The sequence below is a fragment of the Salmo salar genome, chromosome ssa10, assembly GCF_905237065.1.
Source record: "Salmo salar chromosome ssa10, Ssal_v3.1, whole genome shotgun sequence".
NCBI classification, from domain to species: domain Eukaryota; kingdom Metazoa; phylum Chordata; class Actinopteri; order Salmoniformes; family Salmonidae; genus Salmo; species Salmo salar.
In genome coordinates, this window is record NC_059451.1 from 36,144,035 (window position 1) to 36,164,165 (window position 20,131).

At 42.9% G+C, this 20,131-nt stretch overlaps 1 protein-coding gene across 3 annotated transcripts in view; it reads right to left on the reverse strand.

Moving 5' to 3' along the window:
• The window catches only part of LOC106560309 (transforming growth factor beta receptor type 3), a 162,609-nt gene that overhangs the window by 110,721 nt on the left and 31,757 nt on the right, over window positions 1-20,131 (reverse strand). For all 3 annotated transcript variants that reach the window (XM_045687705.1, XM_045687706.1, XM_045687704.1), the window contains exon 3: window positions 5,888-6,075. In XM_045687705.1, coding sequence (XP_045543661.1) covers window positions 5,888-6,075 — 188 coding nt within the window. The remainder of the gene's footprint in view (window positions 1-5,887; window positions 6,076-20,131) is intronic.

A 20,131-nucleotide genomic window follows, 5' to 3' on the forward strand; every position in this document is an offset into this window, starting at 1 on the left:
GAGGATTCAGGTGCAACAGTATTCAGTGTCTTCTTTAGTTGACGTTATTAAAACAATTATTTACTGCTAAGCCTCTCTTGAATATGCTGGGATGTCATTTTGAGCAATAAAAGAATGTGATGACAGCCTACTTTTCTCTCTCCTCACAGTGTGAAGAAGTGCAGAGGCCAGGGTAAAGGGTTTATTGACTGCACAGCCATTAATATAGCTGGGGGAGATAACCTTTTCTTTGCTTTTGTTTTACTGTATGTTGCTGAGCTCTCCAACAACAATGGCCATGTCCCAAATTACATCCTATTTCCTATATATATTTCCTATATATACTACTAAGCAGTGCAATATGAAGGGGAATAGGGTGTAATTGGGACGCAGGGGTAGAGCCCTCCAACAACAATCTGATCTACCACGGATGTTTACAATCTTCTGCTGCGTTGTTTTGGCCATCAAGCCTTTCTTTGGCTTCCTGTCAGCACCAGGAGGGAAGGAACGGACGCCATTTTCTGGGGCCCTGATTATAATGGGGGCAGAAGAGGGCAGGGGATAGATGCTACAGATACCGTGCTATCTACTATACTCTACAGATAGTGTTCTCTACTGTACTCTACAGATACAGTGTTCTCTACTGTACTCTACAGATAGTGTTCTCTACTATACTCTACAGATAGTGTTCTCTACTGTACTCTACAGATACAGTGTTCTCTACTGTACTCTACAGATAATGTTCTCTACTATACTCTACAGATACAGTGTTCTCTACTGTACTCTACAGATAATGTTCTCTACTATACTCTACAGATACAGTGTTCTCTACTGTACTCTACAGATAATGTTCTCTACTATACTCTACAGATAGTGTTCTCTACTATACTCTACAGATAGTGTTCTCTACTGTACTCTACAGATAATGTTCTCTACTATACTCTACAGATAGTGTTCTCTACTGTACTCTACAGATAATGTTCTCTACTATACTCTACAGATACAGTGTTCTCTACTGTACTCTACAGATAATGTTCTCTACTGTACTCTACAGATACAGTGTTCTCTACTGTACTCTACAAACACAGTGTTCTCTACTATCAAATTTTATTGGTCACATAAAGTTATTTAGCAGATGTTATTGCGGGTGTAGCGAAATGCTTGTGTTCCTAGTTCCAAAATTGCATTAATATCTAACAATTCACAACAATACACACAAATCTAAAAGTAAAATAATGGAATTAAGAAATATATAAATATTGGAAGAGCAATGTCGGAGTGGCATTTACTAAAATACAGTAGAATAGAATACAGTATATACATATGAGATGAGTAAAGCAGTAAGTAAACATTATTCATGTGACTAGTGTTCCATTATTAAACTGGCCAGTGATTCATTGTCTATGAATATAGGGCAGAAGCCTTTGAGGTGCAGGGTTGAGTAATCGGGTGGTAGCCAATTAGTGATGGCTATTTAACAGTCTGAGGGCATTGAGATAGAAGCTGTTTTTCAGTCTCTTGGTCCCAACTTTGATGCACCTGTACTGACCTTGCTTTCTGGATTATAGCGGGGTGAACAGGGCGTGGCTCGGGTGGTTGATGTCCTTGATGATATTTTTGGCCTTCCTCCGGGTGCTGTAGGTGTCCTGAAGGGCAGACAGTATACCCCCGGTGATGCGTTGGGCAGACCGCACCACCCTCTGGAGAGCCCTGCGGTTGTGGGCAGTGCAGTTGCCGTACCAGGCAGTGATACAGCCCGACAGGATGCTCTCAATTGTGCATCTGTAAAAGTTTGTGAGGGTCTTAGGGGCCAAGCCAAATTTCTTCAGCCTCCTGAGGTTGAAGAGGCGCTGTTACGCCTTCTTCACCACACTGTCTGTGTGGGTGGACCATTTCAAATTGTCAGTGGTGTGTATGCTGAGGAATTTGAAGCTTTCCACCTTCTCCACTGTGGTCCCGTCAATATGGATAGGGGCGTGCTCCCTCTACTTTCTCCTGAAGTCCACGATCAGCTCCTTAATTTTGTTGACGTTGGGTGAGAGGTTACTTTCCTGGCACCACTCCGCCAGGGCCCTCACCTACTCCTTGTAGGCTGTCTCGTCCTTGTTGGTAATCAGGCCTACTATGGTTGTGTCGTCTGCAAACTTGATTATTGAGTTGGAGACGTGTGTGGCCATGCAGTCATGGGTGAACAGTGAGTGCAGGAGGGGGCTGAGCACGCAACCTTGTGGGGCACCAGTGTTGAGGATCAGTGAAGTGGAGGTGTTGTTTCTTACCTTCACCACCTGGGTGCAACTGGGGTGAAAGTCCAGGGCCCAGGTGCACAGGGCGATGTTCAGACCCAGGGCCCCGAGCTTGATGATGAGCTTGGAGGGTAATATGGCGTTGAAGGCTGAGCTATAGTCAATGAACAGCATTCTTACACAGGTATCCCTCTTGTCCAGATGGGATAGGGCAGTGTGCAGTGCAATGGCAATTGCATCGTCTATGAATCTACTGGGGTGTAAGCAAATTGAAGTGGGTCTAGGGTGTCAGGTAAGGTAAAGGTGATATGATCCTTAACTAGCCTCTCAAAGCACTTCATAATGACAGAAGTGAGTGCTACGGGCGATAGTCATTTAGTTCTATTACCTTTGCTTTCTTGGGTAGAGGAACAATGGTGGACATCTTGAAACAAGTGGGGACAGCAGACTGGGATAGGGAGAGATTGAATATGTCTGTAAACACTCTAGCCAACTGGTCTGCGCATGCTCTGAGGACTGGGCCGGCAGCCTTGCGAGGGTTAACACGCTTAAATGTCTTACCCACGTCGGCCACAGAGAACAAGAGCCCACATTCCTTGGGAGCGGGCCGCATTGATGGCAATGTGTTATCCTCAAAGCGGCGAAGAAGGTGCTTAGCTTGTCCGGGAGCTAGACGTCAGTGTCCGCGACTTGGCTGGTTTTCCCTTCATAGTCCGCGATTGTCTGTAGACCCTGCCACATGTCTCATGTCTGAGCCATTGAATTGCGACTCCACTTTGTCTCTGTACTGATGTTTTGCCTGTTTGATTGCCTTACAGAGGGAAGGCCATATTCCCAGTCACCTTGCCATGGTTAAATGCAGTGGTTTGTGCTTTTAGTTTAGTGCGAATTCTGCCATCTATCCACGGTTTCTAGTTTGGGAAGGTTTTAACAGTCACAATGGGAACAACATCCCCTATACACTTCCTGATGAACTCCATCACTGTGCCCGTGTATACATCAATGTTATTCTCCGAGGCGACCCGGAATATATCCCAGTCCGAGTGATCAAAACAATCTTGAAGCATGAATTCCTATTGATCAGAATAGCGTTGAATATACCTTAACACGGGTACTTCCTGTTTGAGTTTCTGTGTATAGAAATGGAGGAGCAAAATGGAGTTGGAATCTGATTTGCCAAAGGGAGGGTGGGGGAGGACCTTGTAGGGATCCCGGAAGAGAGAATAGCAGTGGTTGAGTGTTTTCCCAGCATGAGTACTACAGTCAATGTGTTGACAGAACTTCGGTAGCGTTTTCCTCAAATTTGCTTTGTTAAAATACCCAGATAAAATAAATACAGCCTCAGGATATGTGGTTTCCAGTTTGCATAAAGTCCAGGGTAGTTCCTTGAGGGCCGTCGTGGTATCGGCTTGAGGATGAATATACATGGCTGTGACTATAACTGAAGAGAATTCTCTTGGGTGGTAATATGATCAGCATTTGATTGTGAGGTATTCTAGGTCGGGTGAACAAAAGGACTTGAGTTTTTATACCTTATCACAATCACACCATGAATGGTTAATCATGAAACATACACCACCACCCTTCTTCTTCCTGGAGAGTTCTTTATTCCTGTCTGCGCGATGCACTGAGAACCCAGATGGCTGTATGGACGGGGACAGTATATCCGGAGAGAGCCATGATTCCGTGAAACAGAGTATGTTACAGTCCCTGATGTCTCTCTAGAAGGAGATCCTCGCCCTGAGCTCGTCAACTTTATTGTCCAGAGATTGAACATTAGTGAGTAACATACTCGGAAGCGGAAGATGGTGTGCCCGCCTCCTGAGTCGGAATAGAAGTCCACTCCAAATACCTCTTCTCTGCCGGCAGGTTTTGGAGCAGCCTCTGGGATAAGTTCAATTGCCCTGGGGGGTGCGAACAAAGGATCCAATTCAGGAAAGTCGTATTCCTGATCATATTGCTGGTGGGTTACCGCCACTCTGATATCCAAAAGTTCTTTATAGCATCCAGTATAAAATAACACAAAAACTGTTCTGGGCTAATAATGTAAGAAATAACACAAAAAAATGAAATACTGCAAAGTTGCTTAAGAGCTAGAAGAGCTGCCATGTCTGTCAATGCCCTCATACTATACTCTACAGACACAGTGTTCTCTATTGTACTCTACAGATACACCATGGAAGGAGCTGCTCACAGGGAGAGGGGGCCTGTGTGCAGAGTGGTGAGAGACAGGAGAGCCATCCATCTTTACACAAATAACCAAAGCCTGGGTAGTGTTCAATCAATAGGCACACAAAAATAAGAAAATGGTGTGAAACCGGGAGGTACCACCTATCCTATAAAAAAAATGATTGTTTATGGGTTTTTTTTTTAAATCACAAGAAAGGCCATGTAAGGTTCTCTGGTCTATTGTCTTTAATGACTCAGGGTCAAGAACAGCATTCAGATTGGTTGCCTGCAGCCTAAGATCTGCATGGCTGATAACATCTAACTAGTGTGTATGGTAATATCTCCCCTACATTGAGCAACAACCGCCCACCACCACCTCCTCAGTTAAAGCTGCTGTTATTCTGGGACGAGTACAATTTGATAAGAGGGGGTCCACTATCTTTCGTTAACAACATTACTCTCCAGCCCTGCTGCTCAGCAATGACAAAAACATTTTTTTATTATGCAGCTCTCCCCAGAAAGTGCTTGAGTCTCCCCAGCTCACAGCCAGAGAGGCCTACCAGTAATTATAGCATCCATTAACTTGATATGGAGCTGTTGAAAGGTGAAAGCCAACCCACACTGTTATGTACTTTCTTAGGATGGCACACTGCCCATGGAACGATACTGACTGAGTTATCACCTGGAGGAGGTGACATTTTCTTTAACGTGCTCATCTGCTGAGGCCACTTAACTCAAAATGACACCAGCATTTTTGTTGACATCAATGTTTATGTTATGGTAGAAACAATATGCTGGGAGCATGTTGGATATTTAGCTGTCTGACAGAGTTGTGCACTGTGGGTTACAGTTACTGTATAACAGTATATACAGGTGTGGATAGAGTGAGACTCTACAGTCTACAGCAGGGTTTCTCAAAGTGGGGTCTGCCGAGGTACTGCAGGGGGTCTGCGGCCAGATCAAAAATAAATAAATATAGCTCTGTCTATGAATTTGAGAGTGGTTACATTTCTCCAGGCCCTCAGCTTTTTACCCAAACAGAGGTGTGTAGAATTGCAGGAAATAGGCTTGAAGACTGCAAAATGTTGTCGTTGATGCCGTTCCTTCCCAGGGCCTGAGACTTGGTTTGTCCAGCCATGCACTGCTGAAGTCATAGTAAAACTCCTGGTATGCTACTTCTATCTCACACCAATTCATATTCTCTAGTAGTTTTCACACTACTGAGCCATGCCGAGCTGTATTGCACTGGCCTAGTTATGCATCCACCATAGTTGCTGGTACCATGCTGGATTGGACATATCTGAGCCTGCACAGTGCGGTTGAGTTTGGCATGATAGTGTGAAACAGTATATGAGGTGTGGGTGTTCTGGGCTGGCTCAGCCAGGTGAGTGACTGACCTCTGGTCAGGTGTGTCCTGTGGTCCATCATATTATATACAGTATATCGTTATACATTGTATTATATATAGGTGGTTATATTATATACAGGTGACTGACCTCTGGAGGTGTGCCGTTTGACCCCTCAGGGCTGCTGCCCCTCAGGTTGATGATGTGAACCTCCTGTGGTAGACCCGTGGTTCCACGGGAGGCACAGCCTGACAGGGCCGTGAAGCTCTTCAGCAGAGCCTGCACCGGGTGGCCTACACCTACTGGCAGCAGCTCACACGGGCTACGAGACAACGGACCTGGGGGGGGGGAGAAAAATTAGATGAGTGGAACCCATGAAATGGTTTTTTGAGAATCCAAGATCCCCAGTGTGGAGCTAAATAATCTTCATTTTAAAAGTCAACAGCACAGATGGAAGAAGTGTTCCACACTGCAGCTTCAGTCCAACAAACTGGAGAACACTTTATATGAATTTTCTGTAAATCATTTATAGACTGTCCATAAATAGATAGCGTATGAATCAGCAATTCTCTGATGAACAAGTTATGAATGATGAGGGTAAATAAAGTGTCAGCATGCAACTATAATGAGTGACATAATCATTATTTAAATTGGGAATAGCAAAATAAAACCGTGACTGCGCACATTGTCTGGGCACAAAGCTCACTACTTCTCAAAGTAGGGCATTCTCTCCAGTCCACAGCCTACTAAAACAGCAGACTGGCCTCTCAACAAAGAGCAGCACCACGCTTTCTGACCCTCAACAGGCCACTAACACAAGACTGGCCTTGCCTCTGAACAAAGCAGTGTCTAGCTGACCCTCTACAGGATGTTATGGTGCCAGATGTATAATCAAGATGACCCGAAGAGACCTCCATTATAATCCCCTTTATGTCACTTTTACCTCTTTCTCTTTTCCCGTAAATGTTCAGATCTGACCTTCCCTTAATTCCCTAATCCCTACAGGGGGTGGCCCACACTTCACACTTTAGTGCTCTTGTCTCTGGACAGCCCATAGTTAGCCATTATGACTGTGGTCAGTTATAGAAGTTGCTGTGGAGATGTGGCGCTGGAGGTGTTCCTGTGAGAAGCCTGTTAGATTGGTCTACAGTGTGTGTGTGTGTGTGTGCGTGTGTGTGTTTCACTCCCACTGGTGCCCTGCTGCACAGAGAGACTGGTGAACTTGGACTTAGAGTACAACAAGAACGGATGGACTATAACAGGGGTCAAGCAGTTGAACATAACGAGCACACTTGTTAACAAAACTTCCTTGAAGGGCTATCCTAACAAGGTCATATTATGTTGGAGGTTGTGGGATTCCGTTTTCTCTCTCTCTGGATCAGAATCTCGCTTTTTCTATCTTTCATTTTACTCTAAGCTGATTAGCCTAATAGTGGTGCAGGTAACATTGTGAGGTCCTGTATATTACTAAAAACGGAAGATAATGCTTTAGGTAGCTAAAGTCAATCATAATAAATTATAATAAATAGGCAACAACTAAATATCAAGACTGCCATAGATTATAGTTAGTCTGAGGGCAGTGGTCCAAAAATAGGGCCGTCTGCCCCTTTCCTCTCACTACTGTCCATCCATCCATCCATCCATCCATCCATGGCTGTCATGGAGAGGAACAGTAGGACCAGTGAGACCTGTCAGTCATGCAGAGCCAAGCCCCAGCGTGGTCAGACCAGGGTTATGTCCCGAATAGCATCATATTCCCTATATAGTGCACTATAAAAGTAGTATAAAAGCAGTGCAATATATAGGAAATAGAGTGCTATTTGGCACGCAACCTGGGAGAGGACACTAAGACCCAGTCTGTCTGGGAGGCCTGGTAGGGGGCTGGGGGACCGGCTGGGTTTCTGGGTTTGGTCTGCTGGCCTGGAAAAGCACATTTGTCCCTCACTTACAGATCAGGCTGCAGTGAGTGTTTGGAGAGCTTGGATTTAAACTCAGATCATACCATGCTTATAAACTCATCAGCACATCATCATGGTCACAATGGTAAGCTCATCAGCACATCATCATGGTCACAATGGTAAGCGCATCAGCACATCATCATGGTCACAATGGTAAGCTCATCAGCACATCATCATGGTCACAATGGTAAGCTCATCAGCACATCATCATGGTCAAATTGGTAAGCTCATCAACACATCATCATGGTCACAATGGTAAGCTCATCAGCACATCATCATGGTCAAATTGGTAAGCTCATCAACACATCATCATGGTCACAATGGTAAACTCATCAGCACATCATCATAGTCACAATAGTAAGCTCATCAGCACATCAACCAGCTAATCACATTGCTCTGTGGACCGCTATTACATCAGGGCATAGGCTTAGCCATGTGCACAAGGAACGCATGCCACTTGCCACAAGCTTTCAGGTGGGCTACAAGGTTAAACTGCCACTATCTGACATGTATCTACAGCGTAAACATTATTTTACTTTAACTTTAGTAATTTTACACACTTAAACACACACACACTCTTACACTGACACACACATACACATACACACACATGCTTACACTGACACACACACACACACACACACACACACACACACACACACACACACACACACACACACACACACACACACACACTGTTAAACTGACACACACACATACACACACAGCCCTGATGTTTTGTGCAAGGTGTTGGACAGGCCTTTTCCATTAGAGAAACTGTGTCTCAGTGGACAAGCTGTGGCCAGACTTTCCTCTTGCAGGTCAGTCCCTACACTCTACTCTGCCCAACGGCCTCACAGACATTTCTTGGGCCAACCAGCCAGCATAGGCCCGCCCAGGTTTCAAACACTGCATGATAAACACGCTATAGTTGCCGATAGCGATCAGGGGGAACATTTGGAAATAATTAAAAGAGAAAATGAAAGACAGGGGAGATAACAACTTTAAAACTCCCCTGTCTCTGACAAAAATACTGTACCTCACAAGTGGGTTGCTACAGTGGGTTGCTAGAGGTAGGTTTCTCTCTGAGAACAGACTGTTATTGTTTTGCAGTACACACACACACACACACACACACACACACACACACACACGTGTGATCCGCACAAAGCCTGAGACATGACATACCTTCCTATCTGTGTGTTGTGAGGACAGAAATGCTTTACTATTGTCTCTCTTGTCTCTCCTGAGAGAGACCTTGAGAGCCTCTGACAGATGTCTTTAACCTATTCTCTCTTCCTACAGCTGCTGTCTCCTGGGGCTAGTGAATCCCTTCCCCATACAACCCATAGGAGATCTACTTTGATGTGATTGATGATTCAAAAACACAGTGACGGATGCCTGGAGTCAAGGAAAAAAAAACTGCAAAACCTTAATGGCAAAACCTTGTTGTGGTACTCCTCCCCAAGGAGTACACGCCGGTCCCTCTCTCTCCAGTCATCACACCTAACCCTTCAGTCCTAATCTCACAGCACTCAAACTCACTTTTCCCTCCACACCACACATTGTGAAATAACAACCACCCCACCTGCCAGACAGACAAATAATTTGTCCTTTTTAGAAGACAGCTAAGAAATGACGCTACTTGTCGGGCAGTGATGTTGTTTCTTTATTTAACTTCCTGGAAAAAAGGGCTATACAGAGAAAATAAAAGCGTGTTGGAAAAAAAGAATACAGAAGATTTTGAAAATAATGGAAGGAAACCAAACATTTGTTTTATAACCCTGAAACACAAATGGAGCTGTGGGTAATAAACAAAGACACTGTTTCCATCCCAAAGAATAATGGAATCATCGGTATCGAGTTCAAAATCATATCAGGACAAAATGGTTTTGACTGAGATGGGATTGAGCAACAATAGGGCCATACTTTCCCCTAAACTAAACTCAGACAACAACTCTGATTATTTGTGTATTATATATTCATTTATGGGCCTGCCATATTTACAACATTATTACAACAACGATGTCTATTGGACATTTACAATATGGAACTTAGTTTATATATTTACACAAAGGAACTTTAATAGACATATACAATGCACCCAGCCACTACAAGGATCATTCCTAACTCAGTTGCCGGAGAGGAAGGAAAACGCTCAGAGATTAAACAGCTACAGAGTTTAATGGCTGTGATAGGAGAAAACTGAGGATGGATCAACAACATTGTAGTTACTCCACAAACCTAGCCTAAAAGACACAGTGAAAAGAATGAAGTCTGTGCAAAAATATTCCAAAACATGCATCTTGTTTGCAATAAGGCACTAAAGTAAAAGTGCAAAAAATGTGGCAAAGAAATTAACTTTATGCTAAGAGCTAAGCACAATCCTAGAGGAAAACCTGGTTCAGAGACAAATTCCCCTTTCAGCAGGACAATAACCTAAAAACAGAAGACCAAATATACACTGGAGTTGCTTACCAAGACGACATTGAATGTTCCTATGTGGCCTATTTACAGTTTTTACTTAAATTGTCTTGAATCGGCAAGACCTTGAAAATGGCTGTCTAGCAATGATCAACAACCAGCTTGACAGAGCTTGAAGACGTTTTTAAAGAATATTTTGCAATTATTGTACAATCCATGTATGCAAAGCTCTTAGAGACTTACCCAGAAAGACTTACAGCTGTAATTACTGCCAAAGGTGATTCTAACATGTAATGACTCAGAGGTGTGAATACTTGTGTAAATTACATATTTATGTATTTAATTTTCAATACATTTGCTATCATTTCTAAAAACATGTTTTCACTTTGCCATTATGGGGTATTGTGTGTAGATGGGTGAGAAAAAATGTATATAATACATTTTGAATTCAGGCTGTAACACAACAAAATGTGGAATAAGTCAAGGGGTATGAATAATTTCTGAAGGCACTGTACTTATACAACAATCCTCTATTATAGCCATAATATCTGGTATTATTGATATTTTTCTGTGTAGCTGAAACCAACTGGAATCTAATCCTGCACATCTGGTATGGTCATCATAGTCTGCAGCCTCCATGGAGAGGGGGGAGAGGAGAAAAAAAAGACTTGAACAGCTTTGTCTCTTCTGTCACCTCTCCCCCTGTCCATACCTCTCTCTCTCTCCCTGTCTCTCTTCCTCTCTCCCCCCTCTTTCCCCCTCTCTCTCTCTCTCCTCTCTGTGTTTCTTCTCTCCACAGCAGAGGGAGTACAGAGAGGTCCTGTCCAGCAGCTGCTAGGCCCTCTGGCCAGGCTGAGCCGGACTAACGCCCACAGGAGAGGAATGAGAGAAGCTGTTGTTCACTCTGCATGAAAAATCAACCCGGCCTAGAGAGCCCACCAGACACTTTACTAGACAGACTATACACACTGCAGAGCAGACACCTCCAAGACCTAAGCCCAGCAGATCCAGTCATATCTGATAGTAACAAGTGATATTCCGTCTGTGATGTCTACCTTCACAGCAAAATATTTATCTTGGATTTTGATTGGGAGAATAAGGTCATGGTTAATCGTCTTCTGGTGGAAAATAAGGTCAAGGACCTGTGAATCTCAGCGTGAAGCCAATGTTGGTTGATCAGATTATGTTCAAAAATGAGAACAATAACAGCAATTGAAGAAAATTCTGATTTTATTTCATGTCTAGGATATGATTATATCCATCAATGTTCAAGCACCCTTTATTCGGGGGCCTTGGGGACTAACTGCTCTCGTCAGGCAAACCACCACACCAGGCGAGACTGGTTCCCACAGGAGTGTCTCTTCCTGTCTCAGTCTGGATCCTGAGAAAGATGAGACAGACAGAACCCTGCAAGAGAGCAGCGCATGGGATAGAGCACACCTGTGTAAGTACAGACAGCCTGGTCTGGTCCTGCATGTTCTGGACCCACAGACTCAACATCAATATCCTACTATCCTCACCACCCAGACCTAGTTACAGCCAGGATAACTAAGTAAAAATCATAATAAACGACAACAAAAACACAAAACTATCCTATAAATAAATACTCAAAAACCACAGAAGACAGTTTCTGTGTACCTCACCAGTTTGACATCAGATAGGTTTCTATAAAACTGACTAATTTAGAATGTTTCCCCAGGCTAGCATGCTAGGAAATAATGATTTGATAAACGTGTAATCAAAGTAACAGAAGGATAACATCTCAGTTCTAGACAGGATGTATTGCCAATGATGGTCGACATACTGTACAAGGTGTCTTTGCCACTCGTTTCTGCTGCTACCTCAACTTTCTGGCTGGAAATGCCATGCCTTTGTCTTTCACTCCCACATGCACCTGTTTAAAGAGAGCACAGACACACCAGGCCACAACTTTTACACCTATAAGCTATTAACCTACTTGTTCATATATACATCCTGTTAACCTGTATTCATAACGGTATTCTATCTTTCCTATCAAATTTGGATATATATATTTTTGCTGTCAATTTTTACAAATGTCAATATTTATTTATTTATTGAAAGCAGTAACTACCCTCAATGTCCTCTGGACATTTCATGACTCTAGGACCAAGAAAATGTATTCAAAATAACTTCTGAAGTTTTATAATTGTGTGTTCGTTAATGGGGAAATATGGTAATTTATCAGAAAAGTCTCTGTTTTTGGAGATAAGAGGTTTTCATCAGACAGTGACGATATGGTATCTTATCTTGTGGAAGGTTCAACTATGTATGATGGGTAACGGCAATAAACCATTCCTGAAACCATTTGCTAAAATACAAATGTTACTCAAGGCCATTTGGCGTCATGGGGCAGTCAGTCTTGAAAAGGCATTTGTAATAAGTTTCAGCATGAGCCATAGTTTCAATTAAGTCCTTTGAGTGGAGGAAGACGAATAAGCCACCCGCACACATGCTTCGCGGCCAAATTAGATGCCAGAGAAAATGAAAAAGAGCTGATAGCCCGCTGTGCCTTTGACACACACACTGCCCTTTCTCTCTCTCCTACAGTATATATTGTAGATAGCAGGGGAGGGCTGTCAGAGTGAGTCAAGGGGCTCTGTGGGCCCTGGTCAAAAGCAGTGCACTATAAAGGGGATAGGGTGCCATTTGGAAGCAGGCTGAACGAAAACGCTGACTGGGTTATATAGTGGTACTACTGCGAAAGGCCTCAGAGAGAGTAGATTAAGTTTAGGTTGCTGAATTTACTGGGTTCTTATAGTAATACTGGGAAAGTCCTTTGAGAGAGTAGATTAAGTTTAGGTTGCTGAATTTACTGGGTTCTTATAGTAATACTGGGAAAGTTCTCAAGAGCAGATGACGACGGTTTAGGTTACTGAATTTACACAGGGTAGAAACCACAGGCATTCACATTTTTACACGTCAAACTAGGAGTTTAGAGAGAGAGAGGGACAGAACAAGAAAGAGGAGAGAAACAGAGAGCGAGAGTGAGAGAGAGTGAGAGAGAGAGAGAGAGAGAGAGAGAGAGAGAGATCAGGAATGGGGGAGGCACTGACACTGAAAGATAAAATGCACTCTGACTCAGATGAGTATAACTCCTTATTACTCCACTTAACCTATCTGATGATGTGGGAGTTGAGAAGCACGGACAGCCAGTAACAGAACTGATGTACTTTTCAATCTCCCAGTCTCTATTCTGCCCCTTACAATACCTACTGAAGTCTGCAGTTCTGGTTATGCCTCTTTTGTGAATTACAGTTCAGTTTTTATATCAGGTGGTCAAAGTATTAGCAGTCTCTACTCAGAAGCTGTATATGTGAACTAAAATAGAAATAGATTCTGTAGTAAAGGCTCATTGAGTGCTTTGATTATTACACTGATGTTGAAGGCTAGGGAACGAGGAACGTGGATATACAGTATCGGGATCGCTCTCAAAAGGGTTAGTAGAGTCAGGAAGCGTATAGAAACTCAAAATGATAGTTAAATCTCAGATACTGTAGAAATAATCTCCAAGCCAACCGACTTATGACGCATTTAAACACCCTGGAAGTGTTCCAAATAACACCCTATTCCCTAGTCCTATAGGCCCAGGCCAAAAATAGTGTACTATATAGAGAATATAATGCCATTTAAGGATGCAGCCACTGATTAGATTCCAAGAAATGCACTCTGTTGCTACAACATGCTGCTGGTGACATTCAAAGACTTTGCTACAGGATGTGATGTCATTCCATGTGCCTGTTAGGAACATATCTGATTTTCCCACAAAGCCAATTCCGATAAGAAACAAAAAGACCCTTCCCCAATGCACTACACACACACAACATGTGCACGCATAAACACACTCACACACTCAGAGACAGACAAGTGCACGTGTCTTATTTCCAGCATCCCTCAGCAGTAGACTATTGTATATTTTTTCAGAGGGAGATACTTTTACACAGTTTTAATTCTTAAACAGTGTGTTTCACAATATAGATGACGCTGGCTGTGCACTGCCTATATCAGAATACATGCTGTATCCTGTACACATTCCCAAATAAAGACAAACGGGTTTTAAAACATGTTTGTTCAATTACACAAAGACATCATAAGGCAGGATTGATTACAGGAAAATACATGTAATAGACAGGGGATTGGTGGGGCCACTATGTCAATATGTGTAGTTCTATCCATTAAACCTGTGGTATCTCAGTTCCCATATGGACTAAGGTATTATCTCAATCCTCCAATCATTGGTCCTTGTCTCCTAGCAGAGATTCTCAGGGTCCGCAGAACACGCAAACCAGTTTAGGGAGAGCAATATTCTGCCCTGTCATGTTTTTCTAAGGGGCTTTAGTTTGGAACGACACAATCACTAGGCCCGCAGTGCTGACACTAACAGTAACTCAGTCAGCGCTGAGTTAGCCAGAGGGCACAAATACAGGAAGCGAATAAAGCCTTTCATAAGGATAGTACTAGCTTTATTCATTCTGTCTGCTAGCTATGAAATATGGATTCATCATGAACCAATATGAGCCTGTAAAATGTGGAAGCACGGGAGGCAGGACGTTGGTAGGAAGGGGGAGACATGGGGGAGGACGAGGAGAAGAGGTGGGGGAGAAGAGTGGTTGACAGGGGAGGACGGGGGGAGGAAGTGGGAGATGGGGGCGGCACTGCAGTCAGTCAGGAAAGTCATAAAACCTTTTCATCAAAGTGTGAAATCTGAGATCAAAAGTCCCACAAACCTGTCCACGGTCCAGCATCACACAAACAATCCCTTATTTGATGAATCAATCTGATCAGACAAAATTGTATTCGCTAATGCGAAGCTTGATTGCATGACTGAATAACTTGATCGCATTACTGAATAACATTTACATAAGGGGGATAAAACAGTAATCGGGAGAAAAATATTTAAATGAATCTTTGTTCCATCTCCAAGTGTGTTACCAGGTGTGGATACTAGTCATAAATCCTACATCTGTGTCCATAAAAAGAACAGTGACAATTGAGCTATTGACCTAGGACTGAAACCGTCACTCCAAATCGGGACCCATCTTTCTATCAAGTGATAATAAACAGACAGGCCCAGTCTAGGAATGGCTTCCTGTTTTGATTTTATACACAGGCATAGCAGTTGCAGAAACGGTATGTACTGAGATGGATTAATTCAAAAGTATTCACACCCCTTGGATTTCTTCACAGTGTTTTTTTTCAAAGTGGGATTAAAATGGTTTTAACTGTAATTTTTGGTCAACAATCGACACAAAATACTCTGTAGGGTCAAAGTGGAAGAAATACACTTTTTAAAGAAGATTTAATCAAAAATAAAATAAATAAAATATAGTCGTTGCGTAAGTATTCAGCTCCCTGAGTCAACACATGTTAGAAACACATTTGGCAGCAATTACAGCTGTGAGTCTTGTTGGGTAAGTCTCTAAGAGCTTTGCACACCTGGATTATGTAATATTATTCTATTATTCTTTTAAAAATTCTTCAAGCTCTGTCAAAATGTTGTGGATCACGGCAGACATCAATGTTCAAGTGTTGCCATAGTCTTGCCATAGTATTTCAAGCAGATTTAAGTCAAAACTGTAACTTGGCCACTTAGGAACATTCACGGTCTTCTTGGTAAGCAACTCCACTGTAGATTTGTCCTTGTGTTGTAGGATATTGTCCTGCAGAATAGTGAATTCCTCTCCCAGTGTCTGGTGTAAAGCAGATTTTGCTCTCGGATTTTGCCTGCGCTTTGCCCTATCCCGTTTCTTTTTACATTTACATTTACATTTACGTCATTTAGCAGACACTCTTATCCAGAGCGACTTACAAATATGTGCGTTCACCTTATGATATCCAGTGGAACAACCACTTTACGATAGTACATCTATATCTTTTTCTTTTTTTGGGGGGGGGGTTAGAAGGATTACTTTATCCTATCCCAGGTATTCCTTAAAGAGGTGGGGTTTCAGGTGTCTCCGGAAGGTGGTGATTGACTCCGCTGTCCTGGCGTCGTGAGGGAGCTTGTTCCACCATTGGGGTGCCAGAGCAGCGAACAGTTTTGACTGGGCTGAGCGGGAACTGTGCTTCCGCAGAGGTAGGGGGGCCAGCAGGCCAGAGGTGGAATCCTGAAAAACTTCTACATCAGTACAGCTACATCAGTATTTGCATACCTATACCATGATGCAGCCATCACCATGCTTGACAATAAGGAGGCAGTTACTCAGTGATGTGATATGTTGTGTTGGATTTGCCTCAATCATAGAGATTTGCATTTAGGCCAAAAACTGTATTCCTTTGCTATGCTTTTTTGCAGTATTACTTTAGTGCCTTGTTGCATACACGTTTTGGAATATTTTTTTTATTTTTTATATTTGTGTTCTTTTTGCTCTGTCATTTAGGTCATTGTTGTGGAGTCACTACAATTTACATTTACATTTACGTCATTTAGCAGACGCTCTTATCCAGAGCGACTTACAAATTGGTGCATTCACCTTCTGATATCCAGTGGAACAACCACTTTACAATAGTACATCTATATCTTTTTTTTTGGGGGGGGGGTTAGAAGGATTACTATATCCTATCCCAGGTATTCCTTAAAGAGGTGGGGTTTCAGGTGTCTACGGAAGGTGGTGATTGACTCCGCTGTCAATGTTGTTGATCCATCCTCAGTTCACTCTCATCAAAGCCATTGAACTCTGTAGCTGTTTTAAAATCACCAATGGCCTCATGGTAACTGTATATTGGAGGTGTCTCGGTGGTTTAATACATCATTCACAGCATAATTATGAACTGGACCATGCTTAAAGAGATATTCAATGTCTGATTTGTTATTGTTACCCATCGAAAAACTCCCTGGTTTTTGTAGTTGAATATGTGCTTGAAATTCAACACTTGACTGAGGAACCTTACAGATGTTGCATTTATGGGGTACAGAGGAAGAGTTAGTCGTTTAAAAATCATGTCAACCACTATTATTTCACATAGAGTAAGTGAACGTAATTTATGTGATTTGTTAAGCCCAATTGTATTCCTGAACTAATTTAGCCTTGCCTAAACAAATGGGTTGAATACTTATGCAACGACTATATTTTTCAGTTATATTTGTTTTTATTAATTCAATTGTTTTAATGTTTCTTCCACTTTGACATTACACAGTATTTTCTGGGTATTGTAGACAAAAAATGACAATTAAATTCATTTTAATCCCACAATAAAATGTGATGAAAACCAATGGGTCGGAAAACTTTTGCAAGGCATTGTATGGACTCAAGGGTGTAGAGACTAGAAAGAGTTCTCCCAAGTCATGCTATTCTTTAGTGGAGAGTTAAGTATGTGCTAACAAAAATGACTATGATGAATTGTTTTAGAAAGAAAAAAGTTTCCGTTGGCACCTTTATATAACTGCATATTCAAGAATGAGGGTGACATAAACATAAATCTAAAATATTTTAGCTTTTTCATCCCTTGGCCTTTTGAAACAGGAGACAGGAATTGTAAATGAATAAATGCCCGGTCACGTCAATGACCTTTCACCCATCACTCACAGGCGCCAAATAGACCCCAGGCCCTTTCATCCAGGCTTGTCAGCGTTCTCAGGAGCAACCACCTACCCCTGTCCTCTTAGCCTCCCACCCGTCTCAGGCCTCTTTTCAGGGTCTCAGGCCCAGTGTGAGTCAGATTCAGACACACACACACAGGCCTCGTAGCCAGGGTCTCAGGCCCAGTGAAGGTCTTGAGTGCCACTTGTCCTGCTCGTTCCTGACACCATTTATTTTCTGAATGACCCACCCACCCAGCCTGCTTTCATCTGGCCCTTTGTATTGTTCATATTAGTAATGACTTTACAACAATAGAAAGGCTGAAAAGCCAGTCTAGTTAAACCACCAATGTGAAGTTTCCTCCCACCTCACTTGAAGTATTAAAGAACACTTCTTGAGACTCTAAGTCCTATACAGATCCTGTGAAGGTTACATCAGCAGCTAGAGGTTGTAGATGCTGGGGACAGGAATACAATTTTAATGACATAACGACTGAAGCTATCTGTTTATTAGTGCATTTTGGGCCGTATATCAGAAGAAAATGCTAACATAACGTATTGTATTTCACTGTGCTCAAACGTCCGGGAAATTTAAAATGCTGCCGGTCAAATGTCCAGCGCCACATTTTCCTAACGGAAACCCTGACAGACATGTACACACAATAAATAAATGTGGTGTGTGATATCTACTGAATAAACATACCCCTGCTTGTTTGTTCTTTACCATGAGCAGCAGGAAGGGATTGAGTATCAGGGTAAACAGAGGGCAGCCCCTATACAGCTTTACGGCTTAAATATACTGCCTCATATACCCCTATTGATCCAGCCACAGCACATAAATATCTAGGTCATGGTTCTACAGAAAATAATGAAACCAACTGTAATCTTCCAATGGAGATATAGCCTGAAAAATGAACAAGTGAAGTCAACAGAATAATATTTGGGGTCATTACAACATGAAAAGGTGGATTTATGTTCCACGGGAGCAAAGAGGAGTAAAGACTTAAAATATATAGGATTACTATACTGTATGTTCTCTGGATGCCATGGCGATAGCAGGACAGTTTTGAGGGATTATCTCCAAAACAAACACTATATATACAAAAGTATGTGGACAACCTTTGAAGTGAGTGAATTCGGCTATTTCAGCCTCACCCATTGCTGACAGGAGTAGGAAATCGAGCACACAGCCATGCAATCGTTGACAAACATTGGCAGTAGAATGGCCCGTACTCAAGAGCTCAGTGACTTTCAACATGGCACCGTCATAGAATGCCACCTTTCCAACAAGTCAGATCAGAAAATGTCAACTCTGCTAGAGCTGTCCCGGTCAACTGTAAGTGCTGTTATTGTGAAGTGGAAACGTCTATAAGCAACAATGGCTCAGCCGCGAAGTGATAGGCCACACAAGCTCACAGAATGGGACCGCCGAGTGCTGAAGCGCGTAGTGCGTAAAAATCATCTGTCCTCGATTGCAACACTCACTACCGAGTTCCAAACTGCCTCTGGAAGCAACTTTAGCACAAGAACTGTTCGTCGGGAGCTTCATGAAATGGGTTTCCATGGCCAAGCAGACACACGCAAGCCTAAGATCACCATGCGCAAAGCCAAGCGCCTACTAGAGTGGTGTAAAACTCGCCGCCATTGGACTCTGGAGCAATGGAAACACGTTCACTATTTGGCAGCCCGACAGACGAATCTGGGTTTGGCGACTGCCAAACACTACCTGCCCCAATGCTTAGTGCCAACTGTAAAGTTTGGTGGAGGAGGAATAATGGTGTGGGGCTGTTTTTTATGGTGTGGCTAGGCCCCTTAGGTCCAGAGAATGGAAATATTAACGCTACTTTGTGGCAACAGTTTGGGGAAGGCCCTTTCCTGTTTCAGCATGATAATGCCCCAAGTGCACAAAGTGAGGTCCATACAGAAATGTTTTGTCGAGATCGGTGTGGAAGAACTTGACTGGCCTGCCCAGAGCCCTGACCTCAACCCCATCCAACACCTTTGGGGTGAATTGGAACGCCGACTGTGAGCCAGGTCTAATCTCCCAGCATCAGTGCCCGTCCTCACTAACACTCGTGGCTGAATGGAAGCAAGTCCCCGCAGCAATGTTGCAACATCTAGTGGAAAGCCTTCCCAGAAGAGTGGAGGCTGTTATAGGAGCAAAGGGGGGACCAACTCCATATTAATGCCCATGATTTTGGAATGAGAAGTTCGACGAGCTGGTGTACCCATACTTTTGGCCATGTGGTGTATCACTCACTCTGTGGCGCTAGCTGCCTAGTGTTATAGTCATATGAATACTTTTGTTATTATGTTATATACATGTACATCATTATGACTGATGGGTTAGGAGAAGCAGCTGGTTGCCGGCGAGGCCAGTATGAATAGAAAAGAAAGGCAGGTCTTTACATTTTAATGGAGCCTGAGAGGCAACTAGAGAGGGCAACTACTTTTACACACACAAACACATATATT